We start from the raw sequence: 20,620 nt of genomic DNA, 5'->3' as shown, positions 1-20,620 counted from the left end.
ACCCTTTAAGGTCAACTCATAAATGATGTTCAGCTGGAAGCTGATGTGGCAGAACGAGTGTCTCCTTCTCAGGAGTTCTTCTGTGGGTTGAGCCAACCAAGGGATCTCAGTTGTTCCTTACATGTCTTTTTTCTCTAGACTCTTCATTATCTTTACAGCCCCCTTTTGGACCCTCTCTAATCATTTTATGTCTTCTTTGTACTTCAGAGCTCAAAGCCGCACACAACCCTCAAAGCCACACCAACAGAGAGCAGAGGAGGCGATCCTGACTTTGTTTTCTCCCTGCCTTACGCTAATCTTCCCAGTTTCAATTCCTATACACAGAGGACTTCTGCATTTATTACAAGACCCAATGACTCGCATTACAACCACATTAGCAAGCACTCAGGGCGCGCTAGGTGGACACTAAGCATGAAACACACCCACAGACCCCGGCGGAGCGCCCCACAGAGGGCAAGAAGGACTGAGTAGAGCAGGTCAGCCGTGACACTGCCCCGGCTTCCCCTCAGCCGCCCTCAGTCGCCGCGGGGGAGGCACCGCAGCCGGGCTCCGGAAGAGCCCAAGCGATGCTGAAAAGGGGGTGCCCGCTGCTCGTAGGGATCGTAGCGGCCGCTGTCTCGCCCCGCCTCTCCACCCCTCCGGCTCAACCCTGGGGCGGTGCTGGCACCGAGACGAAGCGGAGAGAAGCAGTTTTTGCCTCGCCTGGCGCAGCCCCCTTCTCTTCCCCCCCCCGTCCCGCCGGGGCCGTGGTCTCGGCCGGAAGCGGAGGGCGGTGCTGGCGCCGAGCTCCGGCTGCGCTCTGTGGCGAACAATAGTGGAGCGCGGAGCGAGGCAGCCGGCGGCGCGACGAGGGGTGCGAGGGGGGGGATGGCGTGGCGGAGATGGCGGCTGGGGGCACGGTGGTGATGTGTTGGGCACGGGGGGTGCGAGGAGCCCGAGATGGGAGCAAAGGGACGGGGCTGCGGGGAAGGAGGGAGGGGTGCGTGGGGTTGGGAGGGTGGCGAGGGGGGCTCGTCCCGCCAGGGTTCTAGGAGCACCTTGTGTTGTGCCGCCTCTGAGAAGGAAACTTGGCCGGGATAGAACGGTCCTCCCCCATATGCGGCTGGGCTTGGGGCAGTAGTACGGGGATGTTGTGGGGTGCTCGGAGTAACAGTCTTGTGCCTTGTTTCCTCCTCTCTCAGAGCACGATGAACGAGGAGCAGTTCGTCAACATCGATCTGGACGATGACAACGTGTGCAGCGTCTGCAAGCTGGGCACCGAAAAGGAGACCCTCTCGTTCTGCCACATCTGCTTCGAACTGAACATCGAAGGTATGGTGTTAAACGGGCTCCTATTGCACTGCTGCGCTGGCGGGATGCCCTGTGTGGATCTGGTAGCAGACGGAGCTTGTTGAAAAGCTCCCAGAGAGCTTAAGAAAGTTGTGTGCTAGAAGTTTTCTTGCTGACCAAATTAGGTTCTTTCTTGGTAACGGTCGGTTTTTGAGGCTTTCTAAAATAACATTTGCGAAGAGGTGATCAGGTTTCAGCAGCTTCTGCAAACCTCTGGCCTCAGTTCAGGTGGAACACATGGTGTGTGTGTTCGGCCTTGGCTCTGCACTTCAGTCAGTGATAGAGGGACTCCAGACAGAACTCAGTTCAGCTTTGAGTCTCATTGCATGATTTTCTTGGAAGCAGATCAGTGTTTGACAGGAATTATCAGAGTTTTGATACGTGCTTTCATAAGATGATATCTGCAACATGATAAAACCAGATTCACCAACACAGCACCTTAAAAGTTTCACATGGAATTACAGAACCATAGGGTTGGTTTTTTTTGGGGGGAGAGGGGGGGTCCTCTGGAGGTCATCTGGTCCAACCCATTGCTAAATCACTTCCCTACAGTTTACAAACTGTGAGGTAAGAGCTTTGGCAGTTTTTACAAGTCTGGCCTTGTAAGCATTGTTTCTGTTCTCCAGATCTACATAGGTTCAGTAAAATGTTTTTCTATCCAGTTTTACAACCTGAAGCTTTGTTTATTGAATGGATTTATCTTGTTACTTTTGGTAGATCAGAGATTTTCCTTTTTTAAATCAAGTTAACTTTTCATGGTTTGTTTTTTTTTTTTTTTTTCTTAAACATAAGCACTATTCCTTGATTTTTGGGGGGTATTCCACTTATAGAAAGTGGTATTTGCCATTGCCACAGACATATGACCACCTAGGCTAATCTGAACTGCTGAGGGCAGTTGACTGTGAAATCTTTAAAGCTGTTGTGTGAATGTTCCTGTTTTTTGCTGAGAGTAAGATTCAGTTTGTCTGATATATGTGAGTACACTGAGACTTTTTACACCTAACTCTGATACTGTGATCTATGAGCATTGTGCCCAGTGATCCTGTTGCGTATTCTGAATCTCAGGAGTGTGGAGCCATTATATTTCTAATTGCTTTTTTTCCTTTTGCATTGCAGTTCTGGATAGGGATGTTATACTGGATGTTTTCTTATCTACTTGCCATTTACGTTTTAACAGACTTCACATAAGTACTTGCGCAGAATCAACTCAAAGTTCTGTTAACTCTGTAAACGTACTGTCCCATATATACAAGTATGGGCCGTTTTTGCTGATAGTTTCTTCTAATTTAAAATCATATTTAAAAATCAAAGCAGTTAAAACACATGGAGAAGTCACATTTTTGTTATAATTTGAAGTGAAATAGGCTGTTCGTGCAGTAGGTAGGGCAGCACTTAAGGATGTTCCATTTTAGCATTGATGTGCACACATAACTTCTCCCTCTGTGACAGTTACAGCTAAGCATCTTACAGGATGCTTTCATATTCCACTGTTTGCAGCGGCCCATGGCAACTTTCATGTATGAAATTCTGGAAGTGCTTTTCCCAATTTCCTTGTTTAAAGTGGTGTAGTATTCTAATGCTTTAATGGAAACATAGTTTTCTCACTGATTTCATCCCTGCCAGCATCACTTTCCTCAAAGCTGTCAGTTGTAAATCCAGGCACGTGAAAATGACCTAGCCTAAAACTTGAGCTGCTCAAAGCAGATTTTCTCAAAGATACATAAATAAAGCTTATTGTATAGAAAATTGCAGGAAAAAGTCACAGCTATCTGCACGTTATAGGTGAGTATTGGTGAATCTTTGTGTCTTCACATCTGTGAATTCAGCAGCTGTAAAAGTCTGTGTAGATGGTAATGTTCTTGATCATCACAGTTAAGCAGGATAAATAATTAGAACCAAGTAAAACTGGGAACACCCCAAATCTTTAATGACTCAACACACATCTTCCTGCCTCAGTATTGTTATGGCTCTCAGCCTTATGCTTGTTTGTTTTCATATAGCTTTGTTTGGATGAAAGAATGATACGTTTGAAATAAATGTTCAAGTTCTTTTATCAGTCATTTTATTTGGAAGACTCTTGTATGTAAAGCTTCATCTGTGTGTAAAGCTTTATCTGCCTTAGCTAGGTAATTGCTGAATTTCTGAACAAGGAAAACATTATTTATGCTGTCATAAAATCTTTGTTTTTAATCAGAAATATTGTTTCTCATATTGAATACGAGGTTTTTAATGCTTAAATGGGGATGGAGGGGGAAAGTGGCTTTAAGATATAGTGGTTCTCCTCAGTGTATTTGTTAAGTCACAGAAACAACTGGTTTGAGTGCAGCTTGGAGTTTAGCTCTGCTGTCTATCACTGAATGTGTTCAGGAGTGGTGTATATGGATAATAGAGTCAATTTCTCTGATAGTTTCCCTGAAGGGAATTTTTTTGGTCACAAAACAAAGAGAAAAGGGCAAATGGGTATACGGAATAAACAAAAAGCCAAGGTGCAGGTTTAAACTTTCTCCTATTATGTTGTCAACTTTTCTTGAGGAACAAGGAGAAATTAATGTAGGGGAGAGATTACCAGTGCTTTTGCTGATCTTCAGTCTTAATGTGGGTGGACAAAAAGACAGTATTCTTGTCTGTCATGCTTTCCCTGTCTGCTTTGCTGGCTGGAGTATTCCTTCTGGGGAAGCTGAGTGGACTAAGCTACCTGTAAATACTTCGTTTATTCCCAAACCAGCTTTTGCCTTAAGGATCATTATCGGGTGATTTAACATGTTAGTGATGCTTAAGTTTTAAAGTACTTAAATATAAAATACAAAGCTGCAGTAACCATGCTTTGGGAAACTAAACTGGTCCTTTAGAGCAATTTTAAATTCTAGGTGGGATTTAGAGTATATAGGTGCTGTGGTTCTGCTGGGATTTGATGTTGGCCTTTTGTAGGCCTGTAGGCAAAGTGGACATCAGAGGTTGTTGTGTACTGTTTTGGTTTTGAATAGGTGCAATGTTAGTAATCCGTGATTGAAACAGGAAGTGTTTTAAATTCACATGTAACTATTGCGTAAGTCAGGAAACAAGACAGTGTGTGTTAGTTGGAGACTAGTTTCTTCTCAGGAACCTTTTCATTTTTGGTTTCAAAAATGGACATTATCACAGTTTAGCTTTTATTATTTGTCATAGATGGCCTGTTTATCTTACCCCATTTATGTGCTGGCATATCTTAATGCAGGATTGTTTTAAAGTGTGTTAGTATTCTGAAATTGAAGAGTGTGTAGCTGGTGGGAAGATCTGATTTTTTTTTTTTCTTACAGATTTGCTTGTCTGGTGCTGTTAACTGCTAACTTGCTTCTGTTTAGAGTTGGGCAGTGGCTGAATGGTAAATTGTGAGTTGAAACCTAAATCTGTATTGCAGGCCTTCTAATGTGAGACGGGGAGTGTGGGCTAGATAACCCAGTAACCGCATTGATTAATTTTAAGCCTACTTACATATCTGTGGTCCTTTAAAGTGCAGGTAGACCCAGTATTTCAGGCAATTTCAGCATAAGATTTAGTGTATTCTAGAGTCAAGGTTGAGACAAAGATGCTATAAACTAATATCTTGGCTTGTTGTCTTTTGTTTTCCTGCTAAGGTCTATAAAGTCTTGTATAATATCCTTATTCTGTGTTCTCTGCATTCATCTTTGAAACATGGGAATTCATTCTTAAAAGTTTCACTTCTTCCCTTTTATTCTTTTCAGAAGAGTATCTCACTGAAATGAAATAGATTGTAAGGTGTAGCTGAAAAGATTGGAAACTGTTCTACTTTCATTCTGTTCCAAGATATTACACATCTTTTTTATTTTTCTTCCCCTTCCCCCCCTCAATACTAATAAAATAACAGGAACTGAAACAGCAACAAAAGCTACAAACTTTCATCGTTGTCCTTTGGGGCAGACAGATGAAATCTTGTGTTAAGGTAGTACTTGCAGTCCAGGGGTATGACTCATTTCTGCAAACTTGAATGGACTTGTAGAACTAGCTGCAGCTTCCAGTAAACCTCTTAATTATGAATTCAAGTCCAAACACATTTCTATGGTATTTCTTAATCCATGAAGTGCCATATAGATATTGCTGAGTAAGTTGAGCTGTGTAGCTAGTTCTGAAACTATATTTTTGAAGTTTTTAAGCTTGGGAAGTTTGTACAAGTAAGCTAGGGAAGTTTGTAAGCAAGTAACTCAAACAGTTAATGCTACTTACCTGGTGTTATCCACAATACAGCACTGCTGTCTCACAGCTTCTATTCTCTTCTAGGTGATCTGACTAGTCTTTCTTTAGGAAATGTGAGACACGTCTAACTTGGTGGCTCCTGTAATAAGGTTTTCAGCAAGAATCATTGGTTCATCGAATACAGTACTAAAATTTTTTCTACATTCAACATGAATTTTGGAGATTTGTTGAAAGACTCAATTGGTTTTATGTCCTGTCTTATATGGGATGTGTTTGCTATATGTTAAAATATAAGCAAGCTGATAGAAATCTGGTGGGGGGTTTTGTGTCCCCACCTGATGTATGGAATGCACTGCCTTTATGAAACAAAAGTGAAAAGAGAATTTTAATTTGCAAACAAGATAATATCTACCATTTGTTTTATTTCAGAAGCTAATGAGTAAATAGCATTGGCATTTTTCTTTCCAAATAATCTAGTAAATCAGAAAGTTTAACTCTGCAATGAAATTGTATGAATACAGTTATAAAGCAGCACTTGGCTTTAAATCTTGTCACACAGATACGTTGGAGATAAGTCTCTAATGATCATGTTTCTCAGTGTTCGTAGAGTTGTGCAACTAAGAATAACAGTTTTCCTCCACCCCTAGTCGTTTAGATGTGAGGGTGACATGCTGTCATAGGTAGTCAAGGGATGGTTTCATTTAATGTATTTTGAAGAGGTCTTGGGGTAAGAACCCTCTTCTTTTAGCAGTCTGAATAATCTGACTGGTGGATAGACGTGGACATGTAATGTCTCGAAGCATTTCCTTCTGTGCTGCAGGTCCTAGTCCTGCACATAAGACAAATCAAAACTGAGCTTGTCTGATCTTCGTGTTTTGAATGGAGATGTAGTTGTTTAGAGGCTGCTGAACCATTATTGTTTTACAGAATCGCAGAATGGCCTGGGCTGGAAGGGACCTCAAGTATCATGAATCTCCAATTTCTCTCCACAGGCAGGGCCACCTACCTCCCTGTTTAATACTAGACCTGTCTGCCCCATCCAACCTGGTCTTGAGCACCTCCAGGGATGGGGCATCCACAACCTCTCTGGGCAGCCTGTTCCAGCACCTCACCACTCTCATAGTAAATAATTTCCCCCTAAAATCCAAGCTAAATCTTGCCTTCCTCAACTTAAAACCATTTCCCTTTGTCCTGCTGTTATGTACCCTTTAAGGAGTTGGTTCCTCTCCTGTTTATAGGTTCCTTTTAGGTACTGACAGGCTGCAGTTAGGTCACTCCTCAGCCTTTTCTCTTCTTTGTTCACTCATCACAAGCTCTTTCTTACTTACAGGATCACAGAAAGAGGTGTATGTGCTCTTCACAGATATTTCTAGAGGTAACTACTTAGGATGAACTGGAATTGTTCATTGTTCATCCTAATTGTGCCTGAAATACGTTTTTTCAGTGGCTATGAAGGCAGTCTCCAACCAATAAAAACTAAGGGTGTTATCATTCAATCATCCATTTCATTGACTTTGCCAGGACTGTACAAATCTGCATTATGAAGTACATTTCTTTTTATTTTGCTACCCTTAATAACCATATGTACTTCATGAAATTATGGAATTCATATGTATGATGGCCACTAGCATTTTGTAGTTTTCCTTTCCCTATGGTCAGGTATAAATCTTACCCAAAAGTATTCGTAAATTCTTTAAAGAGATTTCAATGTGGCTTTAATTAAGGAGTGTTCAAGAACAAACTTGAAACTATTAACTTTGTCTAGAACTATCCACGTTGATTTTAATTAATTCCATCTTTAGTTCTGTGGGGTTTTTTGTTTGTTTTTCTTTGTCAGCTGCTTGGGCTAAGGCTATTCACTGCTGCAAATTTGTTTTGTTCTCACTATTTGTTTCCAGCGTCATATTATAAATTGCTAAGAATTGAATGCAGGCTTTCTTTTACATGGAGCTGCAAGGCTGACTAAGGAGTATTTACAAACAACAGCAACAAACACAGAAAGATAAACAAGCAGGCTAATGGTCTTTTTTTAATGAAAACGTTTGTGAAGGAATCACAGAATTGTAGGGGTTGGAAGGGACCTCTAGAGATCATCGAGTCCAACCCCCTGCCAAAGCAGGCCCCCTACACCATGTCACACAGGTAGGCGTCCAGGCGGGTCTTGAATATCTCTAGAGAAGGAGACTCCACCACCTCCCTGGGCAGCCTATTCCAGTGCTCAATGTGAAGTAGTCTTGCTGTTCAAGACCATTCTTCTTGAATTGAACTTATTATAGTTATCTCCAAATAAAACTATTGTTCTAGTCAGCCTCATTTATAAATGTGAGCAAACATTTCAATTTCGTGCTGTATCTTATTATGAAGAAGAGTTATGCATAGTTGGTCACACAGTTGTTCTGGATGTGTGGGTTGCAAGGACAGAACTAAGTGTTTGTAGACTTCATCCCTTCAAAAGAATATTTTAATTCGATGCAAACTGATCTAGTACAAATAATTTAGAACTGATAGAATTTGATTACACATCTAGTTTTGCAGTAGATGTTTTCCCTCTTCTCTGCTAGTTTACTCTTAAAGAATGACTGGAAGTTAAAAGAATGTATGCTATTTCATATATTGTATGATTACAAATTCGTTTACAAAATTATTTTGCAGGAGTGGATTAGAACTCAGTGTTTAGAACTGTAGTGGCATGGGGGAAGAGTTTGCTTAGCTTACAAAGCAAAATACTCAATCTTTGGCCTAAGCGCTGATATATTAAGTTCTTACATAGTCACTTCTGTTCTCAGAAGTGCTGAGCGTACAAAGAGTATTGCTGAGAAAGGTGATATATGCTACTCGTATTTCATAGGCTATTGGAGTCAGTTCTTTTATTATTTGTCTTGAGGTTTGTCATCTTCCTCTGAAGCTTGTTCACTAGAATAGTCATCTGTTGCATGATCTTGTTTCTTGATGGCATCTGTCTTGAATTACTTGCATGTGGTCTTCCAGATGTAAACCTCCATCCCCAACACACACGCGCCGGCCTCAGGTAGAACTTCCCTGCTTTGGAATTGCTAGGTTTTTGAGTATATTTTTTTCGTTCTCTGATAAAACAAGTCTGATCGAGAGAACATACTTGAACATAGTTTCTAATCCTATTCTTGGAAAGCAAGACAGGAGGTCAAATGTACACATCCCTACAAATATGGCAAAAGGAAAAGAAAAAAACACCCCAAAACATTGACAGTTCTTTGTTTGCTGACCTGAAAGACCAGACAAAAGCTAAAACAGTTGAGTTGAGTTTTCGCAAACAGGAGTGTTTTTAATTGGCGTTATTTTTTAGTGAAGCTGCAGCATTTTGTCACTTGTGCAGGTGGTTTGTGTTGTGATTGCCTCAGAAGTGATAGAATGTATAGATGAAGCAGTGTAGTCCGACCTGCTTCTTCAGACATGTCAGAAAGGAGATGTGTGCCCTGGTGGCACAGTGGTAGGAATGCCACTTGCAACACTGTAGGCCCGGGTTCGAATCCCCCCTGTGGCGCAAGTGGTAGAAGTGCCGCTCTGCTACACAGAGGCTCGAATCCCGGGGGTTGGACTCAATGATCTCTAAGGTCCCTTCCAACCTGCACGAGACTGTGATACTGTTATTATTATTAGTTTTGAGTGGGGAGAGAACTGGTATCTTAGAAGTATTGCATATGGCAATACCTGTGAAAAGCCAGAACACAGTGCAAAACTGTATCCCAAACATCACTAACTGTGCTTTCTTGAGTTCACTCTCCTCCTTTTAGACAAATCTTAAGTATTTGCTTTAGACAGAATTGCTTTGTCCTGTCATGAGAACATTGTGGCTTCATTTATTCAACTCAAATGAAACTGTTAGGTGAACTCAGAGCTATTGTATGGAAAATTGCACAAGACTTTTTATTTCCTGCCAGTCTATAGAAGTTTTCTCTAGCTTTAAAAAGGGGAAAGAAATTTACAAGGGGTAAAAAATGGTGAAACAAATAGCATTGAAAAGGATTGCTCTTAGTTTTCGTGGGCTGGGAAATGTTGTGAAGATATACACATTTAATTGACAGTGTTGTTCCTTCATGGACTGAAGATTTCAGAGTTTATATTATATTGGGTGAGTTAAGCAGATTTGTTATGTTTGAATTATGTTAGTAAGCCATGAAGACAAATGTCTTGCCGTTCCTTGTTTGCACTAGACATGAATGCCTTGTGCTTATTTTTGTTTGCTTTTAGTGTCTCTGTAGAGACAGAGAAGGGAAAATAGCCCAGACAGACCATGTTGACCTTAAGCAAGTGGATGTTTACTTGCTGGAAGGGACTGAAAGATATTTTGATGTGGTGGAGAAGAATCTTGATTTAATACCTGTGACGGGGACATCTGTCTTTGTGTTTGCCTGGGGAGCTTCTTTCTTAAAAGCTGCCTCTGGTTAGGGTTTGTTTTAATACTTAGTTCCTGGACAGCAGGAGTGTCCGTTCTCATGACTTTGCCTTTACACTCTGCTGCTGAGGATGGAGCATCATTTTTCAGTTTTGTCATTTTGCTCCATAAATTGTACATGCACTCATGCAAACTTAACAGAAGTTATCACTTCTTAATTGTTTGGGATGGGGTGCACTTAGTTTACCACAAGAATTTGAGATGATGTTGAATACCATTGAGAGCTGTAATGGGTAGCTTTTCAGTAACTCCTCCCTAAAGTAAGTTATCACATCTTATTGCATTTCCTGGTTTTCCCTCTAATTGCATCACTTCTGCCTATCTTTTTTTGATATGTTAAGGAGTAAAATGGTGGCAGCTCACCTAGCTTAGAAGATGAAATTATATTTTCATGTTGATTGCAAATATTTTGACTTCAGTGAGCATTTTCAGCCAGTGGTTCACAGGCAAGCTTTTGATTGTCTGTAATCCGGGACTTGTGTTACAGATTCTATTTTTTTTGTTACTGTTGGGAATCTCTCAAGTAGCGTATTTCATGGAGATAAAATAACTGCTCAGTATTCTAGACTTGGGTTTTGAATCTGCTGTGTAGGTGTGAGTCTGACTAAAAAGATCTCTGCTGAAGCTGCAGAAAGTAATTTGGTACTGGAGTGCTATTCACTTAATGAAATAGTTATTTCTCGTGCCATCTGTCTTACCTTACTGTCAGTCTTCACAGGCTGTGTTCCTTTTAACATGTTAATCACTATTAACTCCTTTGATGTTTGAGTAGGTTACCTGCTGTGGCTATTTGAGTCAGAGAGAATGAGTAACCGTCTTACACAAAATTAATTTCAGGATGATTTAATGTTGGTGAGGGTTGGCAATGTTAGAGCTCATTTCTCTAACTCAGCTACAGGCTTGTAGTAATGTGAAATAACAAACTGATTGAAGTCTGCATTATGTTTGACCCATTGAATGATACAAACCTGTACGCTGCAGTATCCAAGCAGGTGTCTTAAAACATTGTGTGTAGAAGATGGGGGCACAAGTGGCTGTTATCAGAATGTTCTTCAGTATTGTTCCAAAGAAACGTCTGATGTGTAGTTGGAATCATTTAGGACAGATGATATGTCTGTATAGCTTTCATGTAATGTGTATACAAAGTTGGCAGCTTGCTTCACCTCAGTTATTGCATGAGAGGCATGCAAAGGTAGTCTGTAATTCCTGCACTAGGGGTTGCTGTGTGCAAAATACTTTGTGTGTGAAAGATTTGAGATGAGTGGAATTCGAGATCATTTCAGACTATCATGTAACCTGCTCTACTTCAGTGATTAGACCATTAACATGACAGCATCAGTTAATGGTTTATTTTCTTGGTTCGTTAAGATTGCAGACTTGGAAAAAAAATTCTGAATATAAAGTAATTGCACTTTTCTTTTTTATTGTTGTATCTTTGCAGGTGTACCAAAGTCAGATCTTCTACATACAAGATCTTTAAGGGGACACAGAGACTGCTTTGAAAAATTCCACTTAATTGCAAATCAGGACTGCCCACGTTCAAAGCTCTCGAGAAGCCCGTATGCAGAAGTAAAAAGTATCTTGAGCAAAAAAATTAACTGGATCATACAGTATGCACAAAACAAGGATATAGACTCTGATACTGAAAGCTCAAAAGCATCCCCACACCCTCTTTTTAACTTGAGACATCAGACTGATAGAAAATTGCTCCCACAGTTTGACTCTCCAGTACCTAAATACTCTGCAAAATGGGTAGATGGAAATTCTGGAAGCATCTCAAACTGCTCGCAAAGTCTGTTAGAACAAAGCGAACCCACTGATTTCAGGCTTGGTATGTTACAAGAAACAGGTGCTACGTTCTGTTGCAGCAGTGTCTTATGGTCTAATCGCAGCCAAGCCCAGAAAACTGAAAAAGCTGAAAGTGATTCACTCACCAGTGTTCACAGAAGGCATCCTCATTACAGCAGGGAAGAACGTAAGTGTATTTCTGTTTAAATGCAACATAGCAAGCAAGGGACATCCTTGCATATCTGTTGATCACTTAGTGTTCCCACAGGGTATTAATTCACAGCCTGAAATGCAGCTTTTAACAGATTGGAGTCTGTAAAATCTGTGAATAAGGTGACTGCATAGCTAAGCAGATGGGGGGGGAGGGGGAAAGCTGTCTGTTAGTTTTGATATTTTTGTGTTTATTTTTTAACTTCTCTGTTAGTTACACTCCAAAGTGATACAGGGCATGTTTAGTTTATGCAAAAAAAAAAAAAAGAACAAAAAAAAACCTTAGTGTTACAGTTAATTGCAGTGAATCTTTATTATGTCAGTCAAGTAGTTCTGCTTGTGCCAATTACTAAACTCCTGAAAGTAACTGTCATCGATTACTGAACTCCTGAAACCAACGTGTCAGGTGTCTTGGGTTACCTTTTGCACAAAGCCACTCTAAACAGTACAAGGAATTAAAGGTAAGGTAGCAAAGCAAACCTGTGTAGCAGCATACAGAGTTAATTGTTGTCAGTAGCAGCAGACTCTGTTCACACTTCACTGGATTTTTTTCTTCTCTTTGTTGAGCATAGGGAAGTATGAAGGCCTTCGTACCACCATGTCATCTCAATGGTCTACACGGTAGCCTAGACCTGGTGATTCTTGTGATAACTGTGGTGATGTTGAAAGCAGCAGAAAATAAACATTCCCATTATTTTAGAACTTGATCTCTAGAAAAGTCTTTAGAAAGTAATTGGGAAATACTTCTGAATTGCAAAAGACGTGAGAAAGTTGGAAGAAGTTCATGAAATGTTCATTGGAAAATTTAGATAACAGGAGAAGGAGGCAGCAGTAGAATTCAGAATATCAGAAGAGTGAGAAAAAGGGGATGCTCTATAAAAAGAAATAAATAAAAATTGGGATCAGCTTCTTTAGACTCCTATTTTTAATATTCTAACAGAACTCATCTTTGCAAAGTTTGGTCATTCTTCATTATTTACAAGGGGATCTTAAGTGCTGCGTGATGTTTCATATTGCATTTGTAATAAATTAGTAGTCTTAAAGCTGTAAGTCAAAACAGATGTGCTGTGCTGTTTGGCCACCTGTCCTCTGGAGTCATAAATTGGGATAAAATACATCAGGGCAGAAGTTAACAGAGGAATTATGAAAGCTTGACCTGGTTTATGGAGTTATCTAACTGCAGTTAGTCACTTGGAATTTATCTCTCTGATTTAAAGACGGGAATATAAAGCTCTTTTAAGCATGGTAACATTTATTTTTCTTTTCCCTATTTATTATGACTACATAATGCATTTTTAAGGCCTTTTTTCTTTATAATATAAGTAATCTTTTTGCAGTATTAGGCTCTTCTGCCTTGAATGATGCTCATTTGAAGACTTGGTGCTTATCTAAAGGGAAAAATCTAGTCAAGCTTTCTATACCAAAACTAGGCAACATAACTGATATGGCCTCATACACACAGTGACCAGGGCTGATGTATCCTGATGTACACACAAGGGTAATGTGTGAACCTACCTGCTTGGTACAGCTGATGAAATGTTAATGAAAACAATGAAGTAGAAAGTAACTTCTTATGGCTGCGTGTAGAAAGAGGGAAAGATTTATTAAGCTATTGATTACAATATTAAATCTGATCGGGGTTTTCATGGAGTTTAATAAGCCTTAACTTCAAAAGGCTAGTAAGATGTGAGAATTTTCTGTTCTGTTGGTAGCTGAAAGGACTACTACTGTAGTTGGCTGTCAGAGGAGGCAAGTGGATCTGTTTCCCTGTGAGGTGGCCTTATGTCTTGAGTAACAACAGATTGGCTGTTGTAGCTGCTGCCGACTCCTTTAATTTGGCAATAGCAACATAAAGTTAATGCCCCATAACTGCAAGATGTGAGAAAGGCTGGAAGAGAAACCTTAGGGAAATAAAATAGTCTTGGGGGTAAGTAAAAATTGTCCTCATCAGGACAAAGTTTAACAACACAAAAACTTCTTGCATTCAGAAATCCCTGAGCAAAAGTTGTGTAGTTTTAATATGTTTCTTTTTTCTTGGACTCCATGTGAGATAGTTTTGCCAGGATGCACCATTTGGGATGGGAGGCTGAATGGTATACAAGGTATTAAAGTTTGTTTAAGCGTCCTGTAACCAGTGTCCAGTAATCAGTATCATCAATTTTCTGCCTTTCTGTCCAAGTCATCACCCAACAGAAGCGGCACCAACCGCTTCCCACCTTATCTGGATTGAGGACAGTATCACAGTCTCACAGTCTCGTGCAGGTTGGAAGGGACCTTAGAGATCATCGAGTCCAACCCCTGGGATTCAAGCCTCTGTGTAGCAGAGCGGCACTTCTACCACTTGCGCCACAGGGGGGATTCGAACCCAGGCCTCTGGTGTTGCAACGCGGCATTCCTACCACTGCGCCACCATCATTGGCTTCCCTACTCACTACTGTTGATTCAAATCTGTATAGAATACTGCCAGAATTCTCTCCATTGAGGTTTAATACTCATTTTCTTTGAGGATGAGCAGCATGCTTGTAAACTGAATTGTAAGGAGGGCTTATGAATGGTGTAGAAGGTCTTTTAGTTCTCACTATATATGTAATGCAGGAAAATGAGAGGTAAACCTTCTATAATATTGGTCTTCTCTCACGTCAGACTGAGGTTTTACTTCATCAATTGTCACTGAGTTACTCTGTGGAAACATTATTTCTATGTTACGGATTTCTATATTATGGAGGCATTATTTCTGTGTGCCAGAAGCACAGAACCTTCTAGGCAACAAATGTAGTTGTGCAATGAGAATTCCGTCCTGGAGTGATTTCCTATGGGCCTAAAAATGTAGCGGGACTTGCTTCAGTGTTGGCTGTTTGCCATCAGCTGAACAGATGCACTTGCAGGGGTCAGAGCATGGAAAAGACATTAAACTGTCAGAAGTCCTCACAGAAGTGTTAAAGGGGAGCAAGCAGTCTGCAAACAATTCTGATTCTGGGTATTTCTCTTGTGAGGACTTTCCTATGGAATGGTAATTTTCATCAGTGTTAAGAGACACTTTTCAAGTTTTCTAACATTTATTAATGAGCAGCGCTGCCTCTGATATGCCATCATACAACGACTGATTGTTAGGATGCAGATTTAAAAGGAGACCAAAAGGCAATCTGTGTTTAGAGGTGTTCATGTTACTTTTGTAGAAGTGATAACTGATTTTTATTGTTGCAGTGAATGCGATGACTCCTGGAGAGTTAAAGCAGCTTACTGAAAAACTGCTCAAGCAAATCCAAGGTGAGAAATTTTCAGTACTTTTCGGTTTGGTTTTGTACTGCTTTGTAATAAAGAATCTTCTATTTAGAAATAAAAAAGTGATGGCTTTACTGTCAGGGCTAAGTTCTGAGCTGAAATCTCTTTACACCTTGTTGCACATGCGAGAAACTTGAATGCTTTTATTATGTAACCTTTGTGAGTGACACAAACCTCCACATACTGTGCATATTGAATTTTTGTAACTGGATTCAGCGTCATTTCAAGTTACAAACCTTGGCTCGGGTCCCCTCTAACAACTGGTGATTCTGTTTAATATACAGTATATATACCAGGCTGAGCTGGAGCTAAATAATGTTCTCCTGTGTGAGCCCACTTGATTATTAAAAAGGCACAGATATCTTTGTTCAGCATTGCTTTTTAAATCTATAATAAAACTACGGTGACCAGATGAATTAACCTAATAATCAGTGTTCTTGCAGATGTGTTTGAGGAACTGACGCAGCAAGTCCAAGAAAAGGATTCTCTGGCTTCAGAACTGAATGTCCGTCATATTGCTATTGAGCAGCTGCTGAAGAACTGTTCTAAATTGCCATGTCTACAAATGGGACGTGCGGGAATGAAATCAAATGTCCCCATATGATGGGGATACAGCTCATATCCCCCAAGGAGCTGACTTTCCCTGGTGTCTTTGATAACCATTAAATACAGCTGCACAGATACTTAGAAGCTTTTGAGGGAACTCAGGCAGCTTACTCTTTGCATTCCTAATCCATATAAAGTCTTATTCCATTTTGGTTTTAAGAAAACAGGCAAATGTTGTAGGTATTTAAAACTCTTGTAATGGGGTTTATATTCCCATACTGGAGTTGTTTTTGCCCATAATGATGCATGAACCTTGAACCAAATTTCTGTGTTCTGTTGATAATGAAATTGTTTCTAACAAAGAACGACCTGAACCTGCCTATTCCGTACAGAAGTAAATCTGCCTACTTCATACAGAGGAGGAATAAAAAAATGAGTTTTGATCAGATTTGATCACGTTACATCAAAGAGAGCTTTAACAGGAGAACAGTATTAATGAAACTCATGTCTTATTTATTACGAGCAATATTTTATTATTGACGTTTTGTACTAAATGCTATTTTAGATACTTTTCCAAATCTCTTTATAAAAATGTCTGAACTACTCTGTGTAAAGTTTACGCCTTGTGTACGATTGTTTATCCCTTTTCAGGTCTGTATCTTTCATGATACGATGTTTAAGAGGGAAGAAAAGAAAGAAGCAAACCCAAACCTTATTTCCCAAAGAGATGAATTTCACTTCTTTAAATAGTAATAATAATAAAGTGGTGGTGCATCACCTATTTTTATCAAGTTTATAACTGACAAATTTGCTTCCTGAGATGTTTGAAGAAAGGAAAAATGGTAAAGCACAGCACTTCGTAATACAATCTGTACTTAGGATTTAATGCATAGTTGTTTTGTATATGTGAGATTTTCAATGCTGAAAAAGATGACTTCGAGAAACAAAATAAATTTGTAATACTGCATTACTCTCATGACGTTTTCTTTTATTTTTCCAATGAATTTGTATCTGTGATGTTTGTATTTCAGAATGGGGACGCCAGGAATGGCACACTGTGAAACAGAATGGTCTGCTTATTTTAGAACTTGTATTGGTCAGTCATACCGTAAACTTCTAGTTACTGTTTATTGAAACAACTGTAGAGCTCCATTCAAAGCTAAAGTTCAGCTTTTTCTTCACCCTGCCTGACATCTGAACCACATGGAACAGATGTTTGTTTGTTTATCTATCAGAATGCAGTTGTATAAAGGCACTCTGAGCAGTGTGAGTGTGCAAGGACCAGGACTTGAGCTCATCTGTCTCTGGGTATTTTGTGATGTTTAGGAAGATGAAATAATGATAGTGTCATATTGCTTGCAAGTAAAAGTGAGTTTCTAAGTGAACGTGTGTTAGGTAATCCCTGATCTTGGCTGTCAGAAGATGTAATAATAGGTATAAGTATGGAAATTAATCCAACACAGAAGTAAGAGCAAACCACAGGAGCACAGAATTGCTCAGGTTGGAAAAGACCTTAAAGATGATCAAGTCCAACCACAATTAACCATAGTACCCTAACTCTAACGACCCTCCGCTAAATCATGTCCTGAGCACCACATCCAGACAGTTTTTAAACACATTCAGGGATGGTGACTCAACCACCTCCCTGGGGAGCCTATTGCAGTGCTTAAAGAGCCTACTCTAATGCATGCTATAAGGTGAGAGGAGAAATGCCGTCATTACTTACATCCATGAAAATGATCATTATTCAGCCTATAGTTGACTGCATCTACAAGTGCCAAGCTATCAGATTAGTCTGATGAGGAATTTCAGTTCACTGCACAGTGAGGTGCTCTGAAAGAATTAGGTTGTATTTCTGCTCGTCTGTGTGGTAATTAGAAGTACGGCATCTACATTTAAGTCATCCTAATATGTTTCTATGGATTGTATTTTGTAAGATTAGATTTTGATACAAGCAAGGTGAGGAGAGTTGTTCTGTTTTTGAGGTAGATTATCATTAAGGACAACTTCTAGAGCACATAAGCCATAGGAACACAGTTTTTTTAATGCTTTGCCCTTGATCTGATTTTGAGTCAGGAAGAAAGCGCAGTCCTGGCTTATGTGCTTAAAAGTAAATCTAACTATACAGTTGCTGCTACTGCTGCTTATGTTCTGAGGAAAATGTTTAGAGTGCAGAGGGGTCAGCATGTTCTCCAGCTGTCTGGCAGCTCAGAACTGGAGCTGCTGTTGTATGTCTCTGTATATCAGAAGGAGTTTAAGGAGATAGATGTGCTTGTGCTCTTGCATGCTTGACTTAAAAATCATAGAATAGCTTGGGTTGGAAGGGACCCCAAAGAACACCCAGCTCCAACCTCCCTGCCACAGGCAGGGTTGCCAACCACTAAACCAACATGCTATAAGAAAATGCAGTCACACGCATGGGTTTTTTTCCCTCTTGCTTTCCCTGACTTCTGCTGAGAAATCTGTAGTGTAAGCTCAAATCTGAGCTGCTTCTGTTTGTGTAATGATGACCCTATGGGTATTACAGATGCAAGATGTATTTTAAGTGAGTGGTAAACGAGCTTTTCATGGGAAGAGTGTTTGCAAGAGTGATGTTTGAGGCTACGAACACCTGTCAAACAAAAGCCAGTATGAAAGTCTTAGCAGCTTGAAATTTAGTAATTTTTCTCTGTATTGCAAATTATTGCTTGTTGAAAATACGAGCAAGGACTGGCCAGAAACTGGTGAAGCAGCCATCTTCATGAAGTGCTCTCTGAAAACACACAATTGCTACAGATTTTCTGTATCTCATTGTTTGTTTATTGCTGTGTTTTGGGCTTTTTTAGTTGCTGGTAAAGGACAGGAAGAATCCTAGTTTTCTTTCTTTCTTTGGGGAGGGTGATTTTTGCTTTCCACAAAGCAATCTATTACCAATAAAAATCTTCTCCTAAACTTAATATTAAAACCTATTGTTACTTTCTTTGTACTGCAGTGCTTGGAGACCCCAACAGTGAGAACACAGCTGGATGTAAAGCTCTCTCAGAGAGTAATTAAATTCACAAGGAGGAGTCTTGCTTGATCAAAATGAGATCCTTGTGAGTGTAAAAGAGCTGGATCCATTTAAGAGCTTAATCTATCACTTCCATGTAGATTCTTCCTAGTTTTGTTGTTTGTTTGTTTTTATTAGAAGGAGATTGGGAACAGCTCAATAACTGCATTATAAAAACATTGCTCTTTTCTTCCCTCTTCCTAAGTTAAAATCTCATGTTGGATGTGGATACTGTTAGCACCCCTGAATGGTGATGCATGCTCTCGTTTCTATGCCAACGAACCATTTCCAGAAAGAGGGTATGGGATTTGGGGCTCGTCGCTGCTTTTTCATTAATCAAGCCCTAGGAACAGAATTGATTTTTGTTTGATTTGTTTGACATATTTCTTCCATGTAATATTCCCTGGGTAATGCAGCTGCCTTAATTGGAAATGCAGATTGCATATGACAGTTATGTATTGGATCGCGCATGCAGTTAGACTGGGTTTATAAGATTTAGGTTGGCTGTACGTATTTGAACACCGAGATTTTGAGGAATAAATAATAAACTAATCAGTTACTTTCTTTTGCAGAATTCTTGTTTCTCAGCATGAATAGAACATTAATTCTGTTTTCTACTGCATATGAAATTAGCAATGTACAACTGTGAAACTACATCAGGGAAACTCTAGTAATTGCATTAAAGCCAAAGTCCTTTTTTATTGTGTTGGCTGAAGCAGCCACCTATTCGCTTGCATTTTGCAGTAATTAAACAAAGCTTTAAATGTTAAAAAAGGAAATTGTATTAAGAAGGGGCGTCTGAATGAAGGGAAGCAGGAATGCAGGAAGCGGTAGTTCTCCAGGTGGATAAAATTCTGCAGTAGCGTGGAAGTAACAAAGATGCTGCTAAATTGCTATTGTTGTTTGGCAGTGTAATAATAACACGTGCCCGTTGTGGATTCCTCTGTGAAATGAAAGGCAGAACTTACGGTGTTTTTCTCCCTCATTTAATTTATATCCTATACAGTGCCCATCACCAGAGAGTTCTGAAACCTATGAGAAATTTCTTGCAGTCATTTCTTCATCTACCATCTGCTGAACATTTATTTAAAGAACTGGTTTCCTCAATTAGTGAGAACAAATTAATTTGCCAGTTGAAAGCACAGTTGCAGAGGCGTTTAATTCTTTTCTGTAGGCCTGTCCCAAGGTAGCCACTTCCAGCACCTCCCGGCACTTGCCTGTATTGACCTCCTGTATTCACTGTCAGTTCCATTCTTACATTGCCATGAGAAGCTTAAGAAACACCATCATTTTTCAGCTAGCACAAACAACAATGAAATCATAGTTCTCAGTACCTGTCATTCATGGACATTTCCTCTTTGCCCCTCCAGTCCATAACCAGCATTCCTTGTAACCCACGGTTACCTTCCCCACCAGCCTCCTCCTGGTTCAGCTGCCTCCTTTCCCAAAGTCCCAGACACAGCTTCCTAACCCAGCCATGGATTTACAAATGTTGCCACCACAGGAGAGGGAGATGTAAGTGCAGGAAGAGAAGGGGTGAAATTACAGGCTGAGGAAGAGATGTTATCATATTCAGTAGAAGAGAGATGGCTCTATTGGAGTGCATCCAGATGAGGGGCACAAAATGATCCAAGGGGTGGAACACCTCCCCTGTGAGGACAGGCTGAGAGAGATGGGGCTGTTCAGCCTGGGTCTCTGGGGAGACCTGAGGGCAGACTTTCAGTATCTAAAAAGGAGCTATTACAAAAAATGAGACAAAGGGACAGACTCTTTAGCAGGGTCTGTGATGACAGGACAAGGGGAAATGGCTTCAA

General features: G+C 40.1%; 1 protein-coding gene across 3 annotated transcripts; it reads left to right on the top strand.

The window, feature by feature from the left end:
* Positions 1–794: 794 nt before the first annotated feature.
* C1H21orf91 (chromosome 1 C21orf91 homolog) lies at positions 795–16,745 on the top strand. Of its 3 annotated transcripts, none has more exons than XM_015880596.2 (5): positions 795–853; positions 1,182–1,311; positions 11,394–11,927; positions 15,155–15,217; positions 15,676–16,745. In XM_015880596.2, the coding sequence occupies exons 2-5, from the start codon at positions 1,188–1,190 to the stop codon at positions 15,834–15,836; spliced, it is 882 nt and encodes a 293-aa protein (XP_015736082.2). In that variant the 5' UTR covers positions 795–853; positions 1,182–1,187; the 3' UTR covers positions 15,837–16,745. The 3 variants fall into 3 exon arrangements, with proteins under 3 accessions (XP_015736082.2, XP_015736073.2, XP_085403837.1); XM_015880587.3 differs by having other exon boundaries at positions 795–899; XM_085547711.1 differs by lacking the exon at positions 11,394–11,927 and having other exon boundaries at positions 795–899.
* The last annotated feature ends 3,875 nt before the right edge of the window (positions 16,746–20,620 follow it).

This window comes from Coturnix japonica, chromosome 1 (assembly GCF_054131305.1).
Source record: "Coturnix japonica strain WE chromosome 1, WE-NBRP24, whole genome shotgun sequence".
Classification (NCBI taxonomy): Eukaryota; Metazoa; Chordata; class Aves; order Galliformes; family Phasianidae; genus Coturnix; species Coturnix japonica.
The sequence above is the reverse complement of the archived record's forward strand: the minus strand, read 5'-3'. Positions and strand labels throughout refer to the sequence as shown.

What these genes read in the sequence shown, in the direction of transcription:
- C1H21orf91 (XM_015880587.3), top strand. An exon ending in CTTCGAACTGAACATCGAAG is followed by an intron (nt 1,312 to 11,393) that starts GTATGGTGTTAA and finishes GTATCTTTGCAG; the next exon opens with GTGTACCAAAGTCAGATCTT. An exon ending in TCATTACAGCAGGGAAGAAC is followed by an intron (nt 11,928 to 15,154) that starts GTAAGTGTATTT and finishes TTATTGTTGCAG; the next exon opens with TGAATGCGATGACTCCTGGA.